Source organism: Epinephelus moara, chromosome 22 (assembly GCF_006386435.1).
Source record: "Epinephelus moara isolate mb chromosome 22, YSFRI_EMoa_1.0, whole genome shotgun sequence".
Classification (NCBI taxonomy): Eukaryota; Metazoa; Chordata; class Actinopteri; order Perciformes; family Serranidae; genus Epinephelus; species Epinephelus moara.
The window spans coordinates 2,300,495-2,313,405 of NC_065527.1; the positions used below are offsets into that span (position 1 = coordinate 2,300,495).

The window sequence follows — 12,911 nt, forward strand, 5'->3', positions numbered from 1 at the left end:
AATAAAATGAAAAAATATGTATTAATAATACTAATACTACTACTGCTACTAATATTAATAACATTAAAATTATATATTCATACATGTACATAAATGGTTTTCTTGACTCCTTTTGCACCCTGATGAAGGGCTGAGGGTTTAAACTGGACGGTGTGTCAATGACAGCAGCCATGTTCTTTAAATAAAGATGTTTTAACTTAATTTAAGTACATTTGTTCCTCCATTTGTCCCCAGCATGGCGGCCTGAAGTAAATTTTCACTAATAAAACTATTCCTTGCAGAGCTCTGTCGCCATTGGTCGGCTGCAGTTACCTCAAACGTGCATGGAACTGCGTACGTAAGTGATAGCCAATAGCAGCCCACATGCAAATGTGGTTTAAAACTGTCCCGGGAAATGGGAGCTCTCGTGCTGTATCATTGGCGGCTCTCTGCCACCTATAATAATATTTATCCGAGTTATTGATGTAGATAATTTAATAAAATAGACACGACTCGGCCTGATAGATGTTTTATAAGCGGTAGAAAAAATAAAAATGGTTAATTAACGGGATGTCCTCGGTCGCGAGGGCTCTGTCGATATCAACGCGGGATGTTCCGAGATTAGCTCCACCGTGCTGCCCACCGGCCCTCCGTGCTCCCTCGGCAGGACGGTGACAGCGACACTCCGGTTCTTCGAGCTGGTACACCTCCCGGAATATCAACAACCGGGACAGGGCAGAGATTAAAGCCTGAACGAGTTAAGGTAATTTAAACTGAGCAGAATTAACCAAGTGACAAAGTTACGAGGAGCTAGCTTAGCTTAGATAGTGGTTAGCTGGTGTGTGAGGTGGTCGCTGACTTTAGCCTGAACTGTCCATTAATCATCTGAGTTATGTTACTGTTAATTTACACACAGCATCAGCCATGTTATCTGGTTAGTTACAGTAATGTAACGTTAGCAGACGTAACGTTACAGCCATTTTATTACACATCCGGATGTGTTTACTATTTAACCTCTCCGAGCTTGACCCTCTCGATGGTTCATGTCTTTCAGACAGAGTTGTTTGCGTGCTAACATTTATCTAGCTACTTGTGTTGTTTGTTAAATGAGCCACTTAGTCACATAGGGGAGGTCTGTGTGTTTCCTTAGTGACATTTACCTCCATTATTAACTCGAAATACAACTTCAGTGAGCTGCGTCAAGCGCGCGAAGGCTTACCTGGCTGTAACCGGAAGCGGTAAAGTTCTCTTCAGAATAAAGGCACATTGTACTAACAGTACTCTGGCAAATTACAAAGATTTTAAATGTGTGTTTTGAAATATAGAGATCCTGACACAAAAGTAGACAAGGCACAAAACCTGATTAAAATGTACGGTTGAAACGTGTTTATTTGTGCTAAATAATGTCTGTAGTTTGATATGACATACACGTGACCAGTTTTAGCAACAGTAACAAGCTAAAAATGCTGTTAATTAGGAAGTACTCTTTCGAGGACACTGGGACTTTATTATTGTATTATCCCAGCATTTCACACAGGTCAATCAGGTGTGACAGAGACTGTTCCTACAGACTAAAAGGACATCCGTAGACTGGAGTGCAGAGCAGAGAAGTGAGCAGAGTTACAAAATGAACAAATCACAAGGTTGTTGCATTATAGTGGTGCATTATATGCAATTTTGTTTTTGCACAACCACGTTCAAGCACAGTTTGAGACCTAAACAGTGACCTTAGACCCAATGGTTCCCGACTGGTGGGCTGCGTCCAAACTGGGTTGCGGGTACATTCTGAATGGACTGCAAGTGACTGAAAATCACACTTTATTTAAAGTACAGTTAATATTTGGCACAGAGCTTTCATTTTGAGGTGCAGTTTCCCAGTGTAAACTGAATGACTACATACAACTATTTAACAGAGACAGCAAACTAGCTTGACACGACCAAATGCAAGTGTGATGCTGAATGTATTAAACTGTGTGGACCTTGAACTAATGACTGAGGAGAAATCTGGACCCCGTGGTTGGGAACCACAGCTCTAACCCATACAGTTAGAACTCATTTAACAATTGTTGCATTGTTTGTAATTTTGATTTTGCACAACAGTGTTCAGGTATTTAAATAAACAGTTTTATTATTTCTTACATGTTTGCAACTGTTAAAAAGTAACCCATTGTCCCTGTATGAGGACACCTTTTTTTCCAAAACCTACCTCATGTTTAGAGACAGCGCTTAGTTTTTTATACCTTAGGCCCTACATTCTCAAATAGCCCAGATAAATTTAAATGTATCCCAAACAAAACCTGAGGTCTTGAAAAAGTACAGCTGTGCGTTCACTGCATGCTTTTATTCTGAAAGTGAATTTACGAAGCTCCGGCTGCATTAATGTATATCCGGTAACTTCACGTTTGTTTTTACCTTTGGAGGGGACATCACGCTGCACGTCGTCGGAACACACTTATGCACGCTTTGGTGTCGGAGTGTCTCAAACGCAGACGGCGCTCTGTGACTATCTGCTCTCTGTGGGAACCCGTTGGTAAGGAGGGGACTGTAACCTGCACCGTGTTCATTACTGCAAGCAGCAAACTACTGTTAGGCCGTGGGTGAGCGTGGGAGGGGGATGGGGAGATGTTGCTCTTACAAGCTAAAAACACTGCTGAGGGAAGCTAGCTCCTGGCCCAACCCCCAGGGTCAGGACTGTCTTTAATAACGATGAGTAACCAGCTGCAGGTGACGAGATGAACTTTATATTTGCACTCAGAGACACATGCATTGATTCTGATTACATGCAACTTTAGTCTCTAATGAAAACAGTGGATTCATGACAAGTTTATATTGTATTATTGCCCAAAATGGCTGCCCTGTGAGCCACATGATGCAGTCAGGTATTTAAATGTACATGTTGCTTTCTTTCACTCAGGCAAAGAAGGCTGGAGCTGGAAGTCAGTGACCCCCTGAACCTTCAGGATGATGGCAGGACAGCAAAAACCACAAAGCCTGGTGACTCTGTGTCCCAAACAGGGCCTGTGCTGCGCAAAAGATGTGGTAGATACCAGCCTCTGCAGCTTTTGTCTGTCAGGCCATGATGTAACAGTTCCCATCTTTTGTTCAGTCAGAAGACTAATTTGTTGATGTGATGTTTGCTGGTGTCAAAATAATCAAATGATTAAAATCAGCTCACTACAGTTTGATGTATCAGAAGGACTATTTGAAGAACCTGCAAAGGCATCACCACAATATTAAAACTACTAAGTCCTCACCTGTTTTCCCAGCTCCCGCCCCCAGTCCCATAGCTCCCAAGACCCCGTTGAAGAAGGACAACGACACCTCGCTGGGTTTCCTGACGCGGAGGTTTACGGAGCTGCTGAGCCGCACCACTGATGGGGTGTTGGACCTAAACATAGTCGCCCAGGAGCTCTGCACCTCAAAGAGACGGGTCTATGATGTCACCAATGTGCTGGAGGGGATCAAACTCATCAAAAAGAAGTCTAAAAACATGGTGGAGTGGTTGTGAGTATAAGTTGATGAGTGGTAGTGTGTGCATTTTGGAAAAGAGCTGGTTGAACAACACACACATGCACATTATGACTTTGTCAGTGTCATAAGAATGATTAACTATTTAAAGGTTAGCTTTGGTATTTTGTGACCTGGGCCCTATTTTACCTTGTTTTTGTGTTTGAAAGTGTTTCAGTGTTGAGGTCGGTTGCAGTGTCCTGCAGGCAACTGAGCACCATCAGTTCACGTCCACTAAAAGTTCTTGTTTTTGCTACTGACAGATTGTTGTTCAAACTGTCTGAAAACTCATGAAAACGATTTCTTCAGAGGTCGACCCTAGATCCTTTTTGTTTCTCCATCTCCAAACCTACCAGACTCCATTTAAATAAACAGTCATTTTAACGTGCATAGAGCCGTCTTATTATTACATCTAACTGGGTGAGTTAAGGGTTTATTTTAAACAAAGTAGAGTTGATGATTGTTGGAACAATGGAGAGACAAACCGAGACTGCTTTTGTGAGTTTTGTTTTGCCTCTGTTGACTTTGAATGAAGTGTGTTTTACAGTAATAAAATAACTGTTTATTTAAATGCAGCCTGGTGGGTTTGGCGATGCGATTTTGGGGCTTTTTTCTGGTTAAACAAAAAGGATTTCACTCTGTAGGGACAGAACAAGATGGCATTCATTCATTAATGTAACCTCTTATCCTGTTTGGGGTCACAGGCGGGGTGGAGCCTATCCCAGCTGACACTGGGTGAGAGGCAGGATTCACCCTGGACAGGTCACCAGACTATTACAGGGCTGACACATAGAGACAGACAACCATTCACACTTCCCCACCCCGGGTTATACACGATGGCAGCGCTTTCTAAACAATGACAATGACATAACATGGTAATAACATTATTTAGCGTCTCTGATATATGGCGGCTTATCTCATCCTCTGCTCTGAGGCTCAGGAGCTCCCAGACCTCATTGGTTTCCCAATTTTCAGACATTTCCGGCAGCTGTTCTTCTTTGAGTTAGCTGCTGACTGCTGCTAGTGGGTTTTAAAATCTCCTGGTGTGGATCACACACATAACACGTTGTCAAAATTTCACCTGCATAACTTCCATGGTGCCGTCCTACTAGCTGTCCCTTTTACATAGATCTTCTTTCAGCGTCGTTACCACCTCCGATGCCGGCTTAAAGGCAAGACAACTCTGTACTTGTGATTGTACCTACTACTACTGATAATAACAGTCTGAGCCTGTGAGTGGCAAATATAGTGCTCAGTTTCCCTGCTGCCTGCAGTCTCTTCCAGTACTGGACTAATTTCAGAAATTCTTGTCTCCATTGGTCACAAATCATCAAAAAAGGGTCCAGGTTGAAAAATACCTAAGTTACCATTTACCAAGCAAACTTAACAGTTTAGGTCCAGGTATACATTATTATATAAAAGACTGGAAGATTGTTCTCTCTTTAAAGATGGTATCAGCTGTTGACTCTTGGCTCAGACTTAAGATCTCAGACTTAATTCAGTGACTGTATTATTCTCTGAATCGTTGGCATTATTGTTTTTTTGAGTTGTCTTATTCTGAATTTAATCATGATCAGTAAAGGTCGATCTTCAGTTTGATGTCAAGTGATGTTATATGTGTGGTTAACCCGTATGTGTGTGCACAGGGGCGGTGAAGTGAACGTACACATGGATGAGGAGCTGAGGGCTCTGGTTGAGGAGGAGAGGAGGCTGGATGAGTTGATCCAGAGCTGCACGCTGCAGGTTCATCAGCTGTGTGAGAACCAGAGCAGTCAGAGATATCCTTTAAGTGGAAGTTCAGCCTTATTTTGTTCTGTTGTTGAAATTCACATTCAGTTAAGTCAAATAAGTGTGAAATAATTAGTGATGGGTCTGAAGGCCAATCCAAGCCGATAGCGTGTTTCTTTCAGCGGGGATTGGATGGATGAGCGCCTCCCATCACTCCCACCAATGTGTTGCCTATGATGATAATATTGGGTTTAGTCCTGAGTGTATCCCCAGCAGCACACAAACAGCAGTCTAGGCTGATTATATTCTTTAACCTGGAGGATCACATTTGCCTATTTGACTTATGAGGATGTCCAGAGGATTCCCAGCTTGAAAGAACAGACTGTGATTGTGATCAAAGCCCCTGCAGAGACAACACTGGAGGTGCCACACCCTGAAGAGGTACGTTTTTCAACATAATCACTTAATTACATCTTTCTTTTTGTAATGAGACTCGATATTTTGACTCTGAAACCCCAGCCTGACAACACAGGGTGGTTAATTGCCTCACTGATGCAACAAATTACATTATGTTCTTGCCGCATCCTCCCAAGACACTGTTCACTGTAAGTGTCTGCTGTTGGCTCGTATTCTGAGACCATTTAATAAAAGCTCTCTGTCTGTGTGTCTGTGCTCAGAGCCTCCAGGTCCACCTCAGAAGCACACAGGGGCCCATTAAGGCCTTCCTCTGCACTAACGACCCAATCCCTATGGAGACCTCAGACAGCTCTGGGGCCAGTGGTGCCAATGGCAGCCACTTTAACACATCCGCCAATGGGACCAACTCTGCACCGCTCGTGCCTTACCCGGCCTTCGTCCAGGTGTCTGCCAAAGGTGAGTCTCACACCCAAAGGTGCAGGAGTTTCCTAAAGAACAATGTGTAGACTCAAACAGAAGCAATCCCTCTCTGTCATCACTTATGACCCACCCTCAGTGTGTGGTGGTGTATCTGTCTGCAGGGTCTCCGCCCTCTGCCCGTATTCCATTATGTCCCTCTTATTTCCTGTGTTTGGGATGTTTATGGGCGTGTACCCCCACAGTGCTTCATAAAATGGTAGCGCCCAGGTGCTGTACCATAAGCAGCAGGCATCCAACAGACAAAGCACTGACAGAACACAAATATAGTGACATGAAACACCCGAATGAGAGTGAAACTGGGATTGACTTTTACGTTCACTTTCCGACTGACTGTGTTCACAAACAGTAACTGACAGTCCTGCATAGTTTACCTTTAAAGATAAAATATCCATCATGTCTGTATTGTTTACTTACATTTTCATTAAAAATTTCCAACAATATTCAATCCAGACATGTGTAATTTATTTAAGAAACGGTGAGTTTTATTTGGTCGCCTGTCAGTGGTGCCATCTCCCCTTTACCCCCTCGAGATGCTCTAAGTTCTGGCAAACACTAGGGTTGTACAATGATATCAGCACGTCATTAGTATAGGCTGATGTTGGCTTTAAATTGATCAGAATTGGCCAACATGCTTTTTCTTATTTTGCACAAAGAATGAATATTACATACACAGAAGGGGATTGTATTTCATGTCTCCATCTGCTGGTGCGCCGTCACAATAAGAGTATGTATGTATAATATGTTAATCCACGACAGAAGAGACCTGATGGTCACTAAAATTAGGCGGGGAAAAAAGTGTGTATATCTATCGGCTGTTGGTCAAATGAGTTGTTATATATCGACATATCGGATATCAGCAAAAAATCCAATATCATGCATCCCTAGCAAACACCAGGTGATACTACTCATGTCAGCTACTGCTCACCAGCTCATATTATTTCTATAACAGTATTTTGTGACACAGTAATCCAGAAGAGAACTAATTTATTGTGATATTTCAGTATTGAGCCAGCTTATGTGCTGCTATGACACGCAGTTCATGCCAGCCACCAAGCTGATGCATACGATACGTTAATGCGTACAGACCGCCAAATACTTTTGTATTTTTGTAACGTTTTAAAATGGGTGAAATCCTTTTTTGAAGGTAGATCTGTGCACATTGCACCAATTCTGGTATCGCATAAGAATAAAGCAACTGTAGAAGATACACTAAGCACGGAGATTCAAAAAGTAGCGAGGTGGCTCTCCGATAATAGACTTTCTCTTCACCTTGGAAAGACTGAGTTCATTCTCTTCAGAACTAGACCCAAATTGAGAATTTCACCCAATTTTGAGGTAAAATTTGGGCAGTCAGTAATTACGGCAAAAACAAAAGTTTACTACCTTGGATGTGTTATAGATAATATTTTGTCAGGAGATGATATGGCCATGAAAGCACACAATAAGATTACCAACAGAACAAAATTTCTGGCAAGAAATGCAAATATACTGGATTCAGCAACTTTAAAAACCTTGGCTGGAGCATTAGCACTATGCCATTTTGACTATGCTGCCACCTTCTGGTATAGTGGCACTGCACAGTCTCTTAAAAACAAACTGCAGACTGCTCAAAACAAGTTAATTAGAGTTGTTTTGAAGCTGCATCCCCGCACTCATTTGGATTCAGTCCATTTCAAAACGATTAATTTCTTAAATGTGGAAAAAAGGGTGGTGTAGATTAAAATGGGCATTGCCCACAAAATAGCTTTTAAAAATGCACCTCCCTACCTTGCTGACCTTTTTAATCCAGTGAGAGCTACACACTCTCACAATACCAGAGGCAGCCAAACAAATTTTGTTCCCTTGAAATTTAAAACCAAGTTCGCGAAAAATACCTTTTCATACACTGCAGCTTGCCTGTGGTGGGATCTTCCCGTTTCTCTCAAATTAATCTCAAATGAGAGAAATTCAATCTTAGGAAATGGCTGACCAATTGAAGATTCTGTTCTTTCTGGTTCCATTTAAAAAAAAAAAAAAAAATCACATGTTTTTAAGGGGTTGTTTGTTTTTAACTGTCACTCTTGCCTGTCATTGACACAATTGCCAGCTTTTATTGTCATCGAGGACCACAATGGAAATAAGCCTTTGAGCTTTATTGTGTATTTTAATCCTCGACGATTTTTAATTAATGTATATGAAACTGATCTGCAGTTACTCATGTATGTTTTTTAATTGTTGTCAAAATAAACCTACCTATCTACCTTCTTTAAGCCCCTCCTTGGCCTACCCTCTATCTCGGTTTATGGGTACGCACCATTATCACACAGGCACATACCTGCAGTGCGCAAAATAGGTGAAGTCTGCATACCGTTTGGCAGGCTTTGTAGCCACTGGATCTGCTGCTGAATTTCAGCAGTGAGAGGGCGTATACGTCTCCACGATCACATGGCTCGCACAAACAAGTCAGGGGGAGTGATAAGACAAAGCTGATGAATGTCATTCAGGCTGACTTTAAGTCATACTGTGAACATTACAGGGACAAATATTTGTCCCGTCAGTGAACATGATTTCTGCCTGCGTCACATCAGACAGACTTTCATCTGTAGTTGTTTCACAATGAAGACACGACTCGCATGATTAAACGTTATTTCGTGACATCATCAAAGCCCATCTCTTGTTATGGTTTTGAGTGAGAGAATCCCAGTGACAGAAATGACATATTGTGTCTTTAAACATCACATAGTCTGTTTCAAACACTCTTGCAAAATGGTTCAGTGTTGCCTCAGAGAAGGAGGCCGTGGGCTTTTGTCCACACAGGAGCTGTATAAGCTCTAGAGTTCACTTTAGTTCAGTTCACCTCCTGGCCACTGCCGAGGTGCCCTTGAACGAGGCACTGAACCTCCAACTGCTCAGGGCGCTTGTTCAAGGCAGTCTGCTCGCTCTGACATCTCTCCATTTAATGCATGTATAGGTCCTGTTTGTGCATGTGTGTGTATTTTGGGCCTGTGTGTATGACAACAGAGTGAAAAATAAATTTCCCCTCAGGGATTGATGAAGTATATCTTCTACTTTTTCTTCTCAACACTGCTTTCAGATTGTTGGCTCACATTTCTTTTGGGTTTTTGTTCTTCCTCGCTCACCTTTTGTTTCCACCCCATGTCCCCTTATCCACACCCCACTATCTTTCCAGACAAAGCTAACCGTACTTCTGGAATCAGTTGTACCTTCAACCTGCCGTCCGAGCCGACACAACACACGACACACGACATGCACACCTCCCTCCAGCCCTCCTCTGAGGAGCAACAGAGCTTTGTCACGCTCACTCCACCTCTAGCGTGCTCTGTCGACGGGGAGCAGCACCTGGTGAACCTGGCAGAGGATCAGGGCATCACTGACCTCTTCTCCTCTGTCGACCTGGACCAGTCACACCTTCTCTGAACAGCTGTTATCAGACATTTTGGGGGCAGTTTCCATCTCCTCACCAACGAGGATATCAAGAGGATACAATAAATTAACTAAGTGCTGAACTAAATGTGAACTTTTTTAGTTTTATATATACATTTGCCAATCCTGGAGGATGTGACTGGGATTTACTGGCACTCAGGTATGTGGTGGCCTGGAATCTTTTCACGGCTTCCTGGCTGTCTCTAGGACTTGGACTGACATGCATGCTGTTATAAAAAAAACACAGCTTTTGTTTGTTAAATTGTTGGGTTTGGGATGTAGGAGGTGGGGCTGTATGAGGTACCTATTTACAGTCAATGTATTACCTTCAGTAGATGTCGGTCGATGCACCGTCAGTTTGGATAACAGGCAGAAGTCCCACCAGGGAAGCTCAGCATTACATTGCTATGGACAGAGGTTGACATCAGAATGTATTTTCCAAAACACTGGTTGGTGCTGGAGGTTTCTGTGAAGTGCTGTAAAGTTTAGTTGATTCAAAAAACACATCAAACACATATTAAACACACATTAAACATGGCTTAATAGAGACAGTTTCAAACACAAATCAGCTTCACTATAACTCGCAGCATTCACAGACAAACACTTGTCTATACTAAACACGTTTTCCAAACAAATACAACATGCTAACGTTATTAGCACAAGCCTATGGCATTTTACATTGTATAAATTAGCCTAGCAGCTAGCAGAGATTTCCTCTGCTCATATGAAGCCAGGATAAATCACACACAAGACTTAAAATGCTATTTTTGTGGAGGCTTTATTGTCTTCACAATTTATTGTTTCTTATCTGTGAAATTAAAGTAAATCAAAGCTTTGTTTCCACTGAGGGAAATGGTTTCAGCTTACAGAGACAGACAGGAGGTCTGCGTCACTGTGACACTGTGGATGGCAGGTTGCAGCAGAGGTAATCTACGCTCTCACCATTAGTCTACTGACCGTCATCCACTGACAGTAATACACTGACTGTAGAAATGTACCTCATGCAGCCCCACTGCATAAATCCTGAAGTATTTTAAGTGTCCTTCTCGGAGGTTCGGAGCATTGCTGTCTCAGCACAGGACTTCTCCTTGACCTTTGACTCTTTCTCTGGAAAGATGACATTTTGTATTGTGATCACAATGGAGCAGTTTAGACGCCCAGTTAGGTGATTTAAAGCATTAAAGTGTAAAGAACCTCCATGTTTTGTCTTGGCTCTGCTTCAAGTGACACACCGATCCAACTTTTCTCACCTGATACTGATTTCCAACAACTCTGTTTTTGCTGACACCGAGGACCGATCCTATTCCAGTGCTGTCTTGTTTGCACATATAAAATCTGTGACCTCTGTGTGGAATTTCCTGGAATATTTTTTTATGTAATGGTAACGTGAGGCCAGTGAATGCTGTAGCACTAAAACCTGAGTTGGCCGGTGCACGTGCTGTATCTTTAACTGCCTGGAAGACACAAGGTTGCGCGCAGGGTGTTACTCTTGTGCCCACTGTTTTTTAAGACTGTTTTTTTCTGGCTTTATGCCTTTATTTGACAGGACATATTTTTAGCATGAAAGGGGGAATGACCTGCAGCACAGGGCTGCAGCGGCAAGGACACCGCCCCTGCACATGGGATGCCAGCTCCTGCAGTCGGGTGCCCCAACTCTGTTTAAAAAAAGTGTGGAGACAGGATGTGTCTAAGATTGCAAAAAGACCATAACCAGCACCACATCATAACCTACTTACCAAAGGAGTGTGTATCACGTGTAAAGTATGGGTAGCCCTATTTAAAATGATCAACCTCTTCATATTTGCCACACACTGATATTTACGAGAGAAAGTATGGCTGTAATTTGTTTGCTCACATTACATGTGGCGTGTGCTGCTGCGTTCCAGAAGTTGAACTTCATTTACCTCAGGGCTAGCTAAGCTGTTGAGTAATCAGGAATGCTGGTGCGTTGTGACAGCATCACTCTCACTTTTGAGTGTGCCTCCAAAAACATCGACATCCAAAACAACAGATATGAGGGCGCAGAAATACAGCGTGTGTACAGGCCCTTAGATTGAATATGGACAGATCACGTCTTTCCTGAGACCTGGTCCGTTTACTGAGGTCTGGATTGTCTCCAGTTGTGTCCTCAGAGTTTGTTCAGGATGATGCTACATGTTTAATTTTGTAGATTCAGACTTCATCTGCAGAAAGTTTTCACTCAGTTCGCCATAGTTTGACATTTAACCTTTTTTTTAATATTCCTCTGTTGTTGGGAGTGGTTTGAAAACATGCTCGTACCTGTTCATGTCGCCTGTCTAACATTAACACTAGTGACTTGTGCAGGTGGTGTAACGCAGCCTGCAGCTGTTCAGAGGCATGGACTCGTCTACTGACAGCACACTGAGCAACTCAAAGGATTAATATAAAAACTGTCCTTGTTTGCAGAGAAATGTGCAGTGTGACCGCTGTCAGCTGAGCTCAGCTCTGATGGTGTCACTTTAGGGCAGGTGTATTTTGAGGACATAGACATAGGTACAAGTGTTTACCATCTGACTGAAAACGTGCTGCTCCATGTAGCTTCTCAGAAGTGCAAAAGATGAAGTGCACTTTAAATCAGTGTTTGAAACTCTTAACATGTTTTGCTGGAATGAAGCAGTGACAATCTTTTACTCATTTGTTTTTCTGTATATTTCCTCTCTGCACCAAAAGTGGCCACCGTCAAATCTGAAATACTTGCCAATTAAAATCCACCACGAGCTGCTGAACAGGTGTTCAGATTGAAGCTGAATAACACTTTGTTTTTATCACATGTCTCCATGGTGAAGGGAGAATCTGAAATAAGATGAACATTCCTCACGAAAGGAAGTCTTTGGAGAGCAGACTGGATAACCAGTGCTACAAAGCTGGTTATCAACTAGTTCAGTCAACTTTGGGGTTTTCTATCCAGCCACGAGCGTGTTCATGTGAAAGAGGCGGGGTGTTAATTATGAGTGACATCATCAGAGCCATGAATGAAGGAGGCTGCTTCATATCATATGAGATGAAACAGTACTGAAAGTGTCTGCTACTGTGAGACTGTCAAATGTCAGTGGGATGGAAACGATACTCTGTCGTCTTATAACAAAACATGTGGAAACATTGAAACACTATCCAAGAATACACCCTCGGCCAAGACTTAAATGACGTGCAGGCAGGGTATGAAATTAACAAAATATTTTGGGGGCAATTTTGGCCCCCACGGTCTAAAAAATGGGGGCATTTTCAAAATGTTTGGGGGCCATCAAAAAATTGTAATTATGTTCTAACAATAAGCACATGAAAAGCAAAACCAACTAAGATAGTGTCTTCACTCTTCAGTAGAAACCACTATAAGTGAAACAAATAATGGGTTACAT

The 12,911-nt window shown here is 42.4% G+C and overlaps 1 protein-coding gene and 1 long non-coding RNA gene across 4 annotated transcripts in view; both read left to right on the forward strand.

Moving 5' to 3' along the window:
• Positions 1 to 12,911, forward strand: part of LOC126384516 (uncharacterized) — a 632,363-nt gene that overhangs the window by 46,411 nt on the left and 573,041 nt on the right. The window lies entirely within an intron of this gene.
• e2f3 (E2F transcription factor 3) lies at positions 394 to 10,327 on the forward strand. Of its 2 annotated transcripts, none has more exons than XM_050035536.1 (7): positions 394 to 742; positions 2,894 to 3,018; positions 3,227 to 3,483; positions 5,133 to 5,264; positions 5,541 to 5,655; positions 5,892 to 6,087; positions 9,281 to 10,327. In XM_050035536.1, the coding sequence occupies exons 2-7, from the start codon at positions 2,941 to 2,943 to the stop codon at positions 9,526 to 9,528; spliced, it is 1,026 nt and encodes a 341-aa protein (XP_049891493.1). In that variant the 5' UTR covers positions 394 to 742; positions 2,894 to 2,940; the 3' UTR covers positions 9,529 to 10,327. The 2 variants fall into 2 exon arrangements, with proteins under 2 accessions (XP_049891493.1, XP_049891494.1); XM_050035537.1 differs by lacking the exon at positions 394 to 742 and adding an exon at positions 2,400 to 2,509.

Excerpts from the sequence above, each read along its gene's own strand:
- e2f3 (XM_050035536.1), top strand. The coding sequence starts at position 2,941 with ATGATGGCAGGACAGCAAAAACCACAAAGCCTGGTGACTCTGTGTCCC. Across the intron at positions 3,019-3,226 it reads TGTGCTGCGCAAAAGATGTG|TCCTCACCTGTTTTCCCAGC; the intron begins GTAGATACCAGC and ends AAAACTACTAAG. Across the intron at positions 5,265-5,540 it reads GAGAACCAGAGCAGTCAGAG|ATTTGCCTATTTGACTTATG; the intron begins ATATCCTTTAAG and ends CTGGAGGATCAC.